Raw genomic sequence first — 9,867 nt, forward strand, 5'->3', positions numbered from 1 at the left:
TGAATGGGTGCCATCAGAATAAGAGTCCAAACAGCTAATGAAATCGTCACAATAATCCACAAGGGAATCTACACAACTCCACTTCATTAGTTTACATCTATAATCCACTACAGAGGATCCAAATCTGTTCCAATGAAGTAACAAACTCATCTACAACTTGGATGGCCTGAGGGTCAGTACATGTTTAGCATTTATTTTTGGCTGAGTTATTTCATAAGTGCTTCACATTCAATACACTATTGTAAACACATATAGTGATTGTTTATTTACAAATGCAGACCTACGTGATACAAGAACTACATGATTTTACATTCGAACAGTCAAGGTTTTTTTAGAGTTTATTTTGTACATTTATAGCACATAAAAACAAAAGCCTTCAGGATAGTATTACAGGAGGTACGTTAAATCAGTGATCATAAAGTATACAGTTTCTTCTCCCTGAATAACCTAAGAAATGTCATCTGTCTTTTCTCCTGGCCTTCCCTATTAAAAAAAGAAAACTGTCAATGCACGCCAGAATATATAAGATCATATGCAGTTCTTTGTTTATTTGCCAGGCATCATAATGTGTTGATTGAGGGTGGCAAGACTGAAATGTGACTAGTCACACATAGTTTAAGTGTCACACGTTAACAGTGAACATGACTGTTCTCACATAGGCCGCAGGGGCTTCTTAGAAAAAAATGGGAAAACAGAACCACACGGGGAATTTCACACTGGATATCTTTGTGAATTCATGTAATAAAATGCTCAGAAGCATATAGTCACGGATATTATAGCTGGTACAATGTCCTAAGTAAAGACAGCATGGCAGCAAGACTTCATATGAGGTCAAAGCGTCCAGTAACATCTGGACACATTTAAAACCAGTACATATAAATGTGTAATATATTTAGTAAAATACTTTGTTTACTTTAAGCCAACATTAACACATTTATGAAATTTAAAATGCCATAGAATATTTGTGATTAGGCCTGTGTCATAGATCAGCATGTTTGCTTATTTTACTCACTAATGGACTTTTTCAACATGATACATACCCACAAAAACGCTACTTTTATTTTATATTACAAAGACATTTTATTTGACATCTGCATAAAAGACGGTTCTCATTTGGTCTATCATTCCCTAACAGCCGCCAATACTTTATTATAAAAATCCTGACCATTTAATGTCTTTAATAGGAATAAGCAATGGAAATGCTGTCATCATTTACTCACTTTCATGTCATTTTGAACCTGTTTGAAATTCTAATGTGAAACACAAAATGCATGCTTTTTTGCAGAATTGTACTGATTTCCTCATGCATTTTCATTGAACAAGCACTGAAGCTTTAAAGCTTCAAAAAAGACACAATAATAGTATCACAAAATGATCCATATGACTCATGAACTTTATTCCCAATTTTATAAAGCTATACACTGTCAAAAATAAAAAACACAATTTGTTGAGTCAGCTTAAAATAATTTGTTACCCTGCTACCTTAAAATTTTAAGTTCAGTCAACTAAAATAAGTTTAGTCAACTTGAAATGTTAAGTTGTACTAAGCAACAACTTAGATATTTGTGTTTGCTAAACTGCTAAACAGATGGGTAAGTAACCCAGCTGCCTTAAAATTTTAAGTTGATTCAACTCAAATATCTAAGTTGTCACTTAGCATAATTTAACATTTCAAGTTGAATAAACTGTTTTTGAGTTGACTGAACTTAAAATTTTAAGGCAGCCAGGTTACAAATTATTTTAATTTGACTCAACAAATTGTTTTTTTACAGTGTACTATAGCCAAAAAAAACTTCAAGACTTGAAATGCCCACACTGTAAAAAGTTTTCACAAGTTTCAACTTAAAAACTTTAGTTTAGCAGCTGCCTTAAAATTTTAATTTAAATCAACTTAAAACTACACGTCATTTCAACTCACTACAATAAAGTAGAGATGATTTAACTCTTAATGATTTAGCTGCTAAACTTAAGTTTTTAAGTTGAAACTGGTGAAAACTTTCAGTGCAACAGAAGCTGCATTTATGATCTTTTAATGATACAATTATATTTCTTTGTCTTTTTGGAGCTTAAAAAAACTCTATTTACTGTAATTGCTTGAAAGAAAATACAATTGTTCAAACTGTATGGCAATGCAGCCTGACCTCAAGATTAAAAAAACGTACCTGTGGGAACTTTTTCACAAGACGTAAAATACCCAGCGCCATGTACGTGACATATGTGAAATATCGTTTTTGTTCGCGGTACATATGGTACGCTTTATGTGTTGTTGGTTTTGTGTCCATCGAATGGCGCTATAGCTCTAATGCTCCGTGATGTTTTAAAATAACGTACCACCTGCACTAAACCTACCAATAACATGAACAAAAGCTAATGTGACGTAACAACGCAATCGCAAGCATGCCGTTTTAGCTTGTTTTCTGATCTCTTTCAGCTCTTTCATTGTGAGGTGTGTTTTTCACAGGATTCGTACCCAAGGTTTTCGCATTCTAAATCCAACTCTGTGCTGGCTGAGCTACCGAGCAGGCTTGTTATGATCGAAATGCAAACATATAGAGCTGTAATCATAACTGTGTACAAAAATGATTACAGGTGCTTAATTTTAAGTGATAATTTCTGTTGGAAACTGCACTCATTGTTACGTATTTCGCGTCTTGTGATAAAGTTTCCACAGGTATGTTTTCATCATGAGACAAGGTAGCAAAAATCATACAGATGGTTAGTAAATGATGACAGAACTTTGGTTTTTGGGTGACCCATTTAAACAACAGAGATACATAAACAGTACACAACAAACAGCAGATAAATTAACAGTAAACATTAAAAACAGTAGTCACTTTTCCAGAATGTGACACAAACCACAAACACAAATGAGTGCTGAATCATTCCTTCATGCCTCCTGAAAGTTCACTGTGGTGTTTCATTTCACAGATTTCCCCTTTGAGAAACAAGCTACCATGCGATTGACACTTGTGCAGCAAGTGTTGCAGTGCAGGCCTCCACTTTTCTCTTCGTTTTCCTCGGTTAGCGTATCCAGCGAGGCTTGACGACTGTTAAATGACGGTACAGCGGTGGCTGGTGTCCGGGCTGATGTTAGACACTGCGTCGGTTTTGACGGTGGTTTTGGATGAGCTGATCTGGGAGCGTAGCTCTTTGCGATGACACAGGCGATCGCGGTAGTTTTGGGCGAACACTAGTAGCATTAGGGGGTTGATGCAGCTGTGAGAGTAGCTTAGGCAGATGCTGATGTTGTACGCGTACACAAAGGCGCTGGTGGGCTGTTGGATGCTGAGGTTAATCACCTGGATGACGTGGTAGGGAGACCAGCAGACTAAGAACAGGGCGATCACCATTATGACTGTCTTTGTGGCCCGTTTGGCCCACACCGACTGCTTGCGTTTGACCCGCCGGATGGAGCGGAACACGTGGTATAGGGTGAGAGTGTAAAATGTGCTTATTATAATGAGGGGGACGATGAAACCCAGCGTGGACTGGTAGAGCGTGTACCAGTACATATCCTGAGGCCCATCCAGGTAAATCATACACATGTCCATGCTCTTTTTGGAAATGACTTTTGCGTATATCATAACTGGGATGCTCAGAAGGAAGCTGCCCACCCACACCAGAATGTTAATGACGATGGTCCACTGAATGGTCCTCTTTTCAGATGTAGGATGTACAATTGCAATGTACCTGAAAAAGAAACAATAAATCACATTATTCAAAGTAATGTCAACAGATGCTCTTTCAATAACACACTAATAACTCCTTTTTTTTAGTTACTCTGTATCAAATCTTCCAAAATTGCTTAAAGGGGTCATTGGATGCCAATTTTCCACAAGTTGATATGATTCTTTAGAGTCTTAATGAAAAGTCTATAATATACTTCGGTTAAAAATTCTCAATGGTACTGTAAAACAGCTCCCTTTTCACACTTTTTACCTCAAAATGAGCTCTGCAAAAATCAACCCATTCTGATGGATTGTTCCTTTAAATGCAAATGAGCTCTGCTCGCCCCGCCCCTCTCTTCTCTCTGTGGAGTGACCAGCTGTGCTCTGAGAGACTGTTTACTCTAGCCGCATTTAGTGCATTTAGCCACGAATCTTGCTAACTAGCATGTTATTAGGAAATGTGATTGCAGAGATTCATAAAAAAACCCTTATACTTACCTCTGCTGTAAGTGAAGCTGCATCACGAATGATTTGCACAAACATAGACACATTTATGTAGATCGGGAGGCGCATTCCCTTCACAAACAAACGTAATCCACTGCATCTTCAGTGGCTCAGATGTTGGGAGTAAACGATGACCACTATTCATTACTACATCCAGCAACACCTCAATCACTCAATCTGAGATATTCTTGTCTAACTTACACCCCTGCTCTGGCAACGAAACAATGGAGGTCGGACTGTTACAGCTGATCTGGGGTAAGACACTCATGTCAATCAACTATCGTGGGAGCGGCCTCTGTGGGTGTGACGCCACACCGACAGGCATCTGAGAATGGCTTGATTTGAAAAAGGGGATATTATTTTTACAGATTAATTAAAAACCACTGCATGGATTTGTTTCATTATAGGGTAGATTTGTACATACACAGCCAACACACATTAATGTTCAAACAACATGTAAAAGTGAACTTTGCATCCGATGACCCCTTTAATAATAAGACCATACAGCTAGTAGTATGGATATTGAGCTTGGATAAATTGACTTTAAATCTGATGAGTGTTTGAGTTCATACTGAAACCTGATCTCTTTAGCAGACTTCTGAGCACAATTTGTGATGTGATTAAGATGTCTTCTGATACTTTGTACAAAGCAGACTTGTGAGATTAATAGGGTCTTTTTTTCTCCAGAGAAAAATATTGAGAAGAGACAAAAGCGAAAGTCATTTGATCTCTATTTGATCTATTTTCTGATTTCTGGGAGAAAAAGATCTTGATTTTTATGAGATTTCAAAAGTAAATTCACCATTTTAACTTTATTAAATGCTTAAATGCAGGGTTATTATTATATTAATGCAAAACAGAGAGACACTCAAACTATACTGTAGCATAAATAACTTTGTAAAAGTTCAAATAAGGATAATCTTAAAATTTCACTAAAGATTATTCAGTAAAAAGATTTTTTTAGTTTATATGTTGCCCAAATTTTAAACACATTATTAAATAATGCTTCATTAAATAAACATGTGAATTATATTTAAAATTTTATGTAGCTGTTTAAAATTTGGCATATGTTCTCTGCTATTCAAAAGTTTGGGGTCAGATATTTTTTTAAAGAAGTCCCCTACCGAGACTGCATTTAAAAATGCAGCATAATTATAAAATATTATTTCAGTTTAAAAGACCTGTTTTTCATTTTAATATGCTGTAAAACGTATTTTATTCCTGTGATGAAAAAAGCTGAATTTTCAGCATCATTACTCCAGTATTCACTGTCACACAATCCTTCAGAAATCATTCTAATATGCTGATTTATTATCAATGCTGGAAACAGTTGTGCTGCTTAATATTTTTTTGGAAACTGTGATACTTTTTTCAGGATTCTTTGATAAATAAAAGGTTAAAAAGAACAGCATTTAATTAAAATAGAAATCTTTTGTAACTATACACTACCGTTCAAAAGTTTGGTGTCAGTAAATGAAGAGTTCAGATGCAAAACCAGCTAAAAGCCATCTCAGTCAAAAATGAGATAATGATACTGAGTGAATGCTCTCGACACATATTATACGTCCATCAAATACTTTTTCTTCAAACTCACTAAAATCCCAGCCTCAGCCCAATCAGAAGTACCGGTACTTACATAGAAACCTATACATCTGAGCCTGATAAAAATGCTTTTTTTAAAGAAAGACGTCAGATGGATTTAGCTGGTTTTGCATCTGAACTCTTCAAATCTTTATTCTTTCTTTTTTTGAAAGAAATGAATACTTTATTCAGCAAGGATGTGGTAAATTGCTAAACATTAAATTGATAGCAAAGATATTGCTAGAAAAGATTTATATTTTGAATAAATGCTGTTCTTTTTTAACTTTTATTCAAAGAATCCTGAAAAAATATCACAGGTTGCAAAAAAATATTTGACAGCAAATGTTATTAATTCAAATAATAAATCAGCATATTAGAATGATTTTTGAAGGATCAGGAAACTTAAAGACTGGAGTAAATGCTGATGAAAATTCATCTTTGCATCACATGAATAAATTATATTTTAAATTATAGAAACCATTGTTTTATATTGTAATAACATTTTGATATTTTACTGTTTCCTGTATTTTTTATTAAATAAATGCAGCGTTGGCTTCTTTAAAGCATTACAAGTTCTACTGATCCCAAACTTCTGAATGGCAGTGTACATTTATGTAAAATACACACTACATGGCCCTCCATGGAGTCTTGTTCTTCCCGATGTTTCTTCCTCATTCTAGCATCTTGCCACAGTCTGCTTTGTTTTGCTCACTGTGGGTATAAAGACATTGGAGCAATATGTATTTTCAAAGAAGCTATACAAATAAAGCTGACTCCTCTTGACTCTTGGAAAGCATACAGGTCACATGCTACTAGAGCTGCAAAACAGCACAGCAAGTGACAGCTTTCTAAGAAACACATGTGCTGTGTTTGTATTCTTCTAGGTTTCTAGAAATCACATAATAAGCTTGTGTATAAAATCAAGAGATGTGACTTTACTCATGAATACTCCAAACACAGACACCAGCTTTTCACATTTTTCATCAAGTATTACAGCTCTCATTTACTCTAGTCAAACAACAATCTTTGTTTTGTTCCCTTGCCATTTCTTATAAAGGAAAGAGAAAGTGTCTAGCTTCATGTTTAATATATTGCTACAGTAGACTTTAGAATTTTTATTTTAAATACAATGTGAGATTATATTGCTTAGCAAAGGGATAATGAAAATGTGCAGCTAAGATGCTCTGAGAAGTAACCTAAAGCATGTGACCCAGTAAAAACCAACAGAACTCCTTCTGGGACTACAACAATGACACTATATGAAAAAGTGTTATAGTAAAGCTTTATCACCTAATCATGCAGAGGCCTTCTGGGGGACTCATATGTCTTTGACACTAACAACTAAGCAAAAACTCTCCTCTGCGCTCTGTATTTTATGCAGACCCTTTGTATGCGGTGAGATATTGTGTGTTAAAGTGCTTTTGTGTGCTATAAATATAAGTAAAAGGGTTTTTCAAAGTCACACACTAGTTGTTGTTGCTGTAATCCAGTCTTGCAGACTTAAGATACAAAAATGATCGATGCAGCGTGCTTCATTTTTCAAGGTCATGTAGCAGGGATCTCATGGATGTGAGAGCCGCATTGATTTCAGTCTTTTCTTTTTTTTTCTTTGCATACATTCAGTGGAACATCTAGATTAGACTCTGATTAACAGTGATGAACAGCTGAGCTGTAATTTCATACACTTTGGGGAAAATAGTCTGTGCTCTGTAATTAGAGTTTGAATAAAGAATTCAATCCTTTTGACCTCAAAACTTCATAAGCACATTTATTATCTTGACCGTATTGATTTAAACCTAAACGAAAACATGTCACAGGTCAAAGCAAGCAATTTTATTGTATGTATTATTATACATTTATATTTTATAGTAAGTGGTGTTTCACATAAAATGCAGAAAATGTATTAAATCTTAGTAAATAGTTTTTTATGCTGATAATAATTACAAATCTATGTATTGTAGTAATTTCAAGATTTTTATTTAAAATTACTGTTTACAGTAATGAGCATCTATAATAAGAAATATCTGACTTCACACTTTTGATTTACAGCTTTGGAACGGGCAAATCTCAGCCGGAAGTTGTTTATCTGTTCTGAAAGTGCAGATGAGACTCAACTAACAAAAAACATCCTCCGAATTTTGGCAAGGTTCTCTCAAAGTTATAAAACGGTCCTTTGTTTATCTGTTTTTTTTTTAATAATAGCACAAGAACATTATTTATACACTGTTCAAGGAACTTTTTAGTACAGCGATGTTTTAGTCGGACATCTAACGTTTTTATAAATGTTGCGTCTTGTTTCAGAACGTTCATAGAATATTTAAAACTAACGTTATCCCATTATGTTTGCATCATTAGAAAAATTTAATGTTGCCTTAATGTTCCCGGGAAAAAGGTTTTAACGGACATTTGGAATGTACAGAGAACATTTAAACATAACTTTTTCATAATTTAGTAGGAGCGCTGTTTCATTTTTTGTTTGGTTGTTGTTGTTTTTAGAAAAGTTAACTGATGAAATAGCAGCGAGATCTTATTTGTGATTTTATAGATTCAGGCCTATAGTTTGGGTAAATACAGTATGAACGCAGCAATAGGCCACTGCGTTAATATCGTTCTGACTTCCCGAAAGCATGCAACTCTTACCTGTCAATGCAGAGAACAGTCACAATGCCCACTGTGGTAAACTGGTTGCTGACGTCCACCACCACCACAGCTTTACACATGAAGTGGCCAAAGACCCACTGTCTGTCCCTGACAAGCTGATGGATGTTGAAGGGCATCACCAACAAGAAAAGCAGATCAGCGATGGCCAGATTCAGCACGTAAATATCAGAGACCATCTTCTTCTTGCATGATGCCACAGCATAGATCACCAAACCGTTAGCCAGAACTCCAACCGAGCACAGAATGCCATAGATAGTGGGGAAGATGTGCATGAAGGTCGCGATGTCAATGATGCTGTACGACGGGACGGTTTGGTTCACACACGAAGAGTTGGACGAATTTGCAAATTCGGAATCGCAAAGAATATCCGAGGTGTTCATCTTTAAAAACTTTTTGCTTGAAAAGAAAAACTATGAAAAGTTGTCTTCTTATTATGATCTGCGCACGATTACGCAAGGTTTTACGCAGCGCTCTACTTCATATCCAAATCGTTTAAAGTTGTCAAAGCTTCCCTCGGGTCTCAGTTGTCGCCTCGTTGTCATCTGCTTTGCTTTTCATTCGGTTTGCCGATGCTTCCTTAGTCTCTTGAGATACTGTTTTAGTACATATAAGTGCCCAAAAGCTGGAGCTTCTGTGCGTATTCTGCGCGTCTGTCTCCTTCTGTACGGCTGTTTGAAGAGATGGTTTGTCTCCACCCTTTCAGAGTCCTCTCTCCAAGCTCACCCATCACACTCAATATTTAAGAGAAAAAAATTATTATGCATTTGTGCAGTCCATCACAGTAAGGAGCTCCAAACTCATTTCTTTATCTGCTGTCATTGAGTTGCTACCTGTTGCATGCACATCTTAGACCTGTTATAGTTTAATCATTTCCATTTAAGCAATATTTGCAGATGCATTTATCCAAAGTGACTTTAATGCATACATTAGTTAATGCACTCACTGGAAATTAAACCCATACCTATACCTAGGTGTTGTTGTCTAAGCTTTTAAGATCGGCTGTGCATTATCACTGTTATAAAGCTGTATAGATTAGTTGTTAAATTGATCTTCTGCCCAGCCCTTTTATGGATTATGTTTTATTAACAGGTAAAGCCTAACATTAATTTGTGCCCACTTTAAAACTAAAGTCTTATCTCCACAGCACACATCCTTAAACAAGTATCGGCGCCAATGCTGTAAAAACAGGCACTCCATCATCTTGTCTAGAATTGAGGGAACACTTTTCAGGAGAGAACCGAGTATGTTCTTCGAAGATTGGAAACTTCTTTTCCACAGGTAAAAAAAAAAAAAAAAAAAAAGTTTCTTAACGTTGCTCTTCCAGATGACCCCTGTAGAGTAGGAAGGATATTGATAAGAAAAGTTTACTTTATTGCATGCATTTGTGAATTTTATAAATACTTACAAATCTTACAAATCAGATGTGTGACTGTGCATGCAAAATGGGTACAGT

The 9,867-nt window shown here is 35.7% G+C and overlaps 1 protein-coding gene across 1 annotated transcript; it reads right to left on the reverse strand.

Annotated features, from left to right (window-relative positions):
• Positions 1-1,790: 1,790 nt before the first annotated feature.
• LOC127175856 (melanin-concentrating hormone receptor 2) lies at positions 1,791-9,193 on the reverse strand. The gene is made up of 2 exons (XM_051127150.1): positions 8,394-9,193; positions 1,791-3,690 (listed from the first exon to the last, which is right to left on the reverse strand). Exons 1-2 carry the CDS (start codon positions 8,792-8,794, stop codon positions 3,051-3,053), a joined length of 1,041 nt encoding a protein of 346 aa, XP_050983107.1. The 5' UTR covers positions 8,795-9,193; the 3' UTR covers positions 1,791-3,050.
• Between the last annotated feature and the right edge of the window lie 674 nt (positions 9,194-9,867).

This window comes from Labeo rohita, chromosome 14, assembly GCF_022985175.1.
Source record: "Labeo rohita strain BAU-BD-2019 chromosome 14, IGBB_LRoh.1.0, whole genome shotgun sequence".
NCBI classification, from domain to species: Eukaryota; Metazoa; Chordata; class Actinopteri; order Cypriniformes; family Cyprinidae; genus Labeo; species Labeo rohita.

Excerpts from the sequence above, each read along its gene's own strand:
- LOC127175856 (XM_051127150.1), bottom strand. The coding sequence starts at position 8,794 with ATGAACACCTCGGATATTCTTTGCGATTCCGAATTTGCAAATTCGTCC. Across the intron at positions 3,691-8,393 it reads ACTGTTCTCTGCATTGACAG|GTACATTGCAATTGTACATC; the intron begins GTAAGAGTTGCA and ends TTTCTTTTTCAG.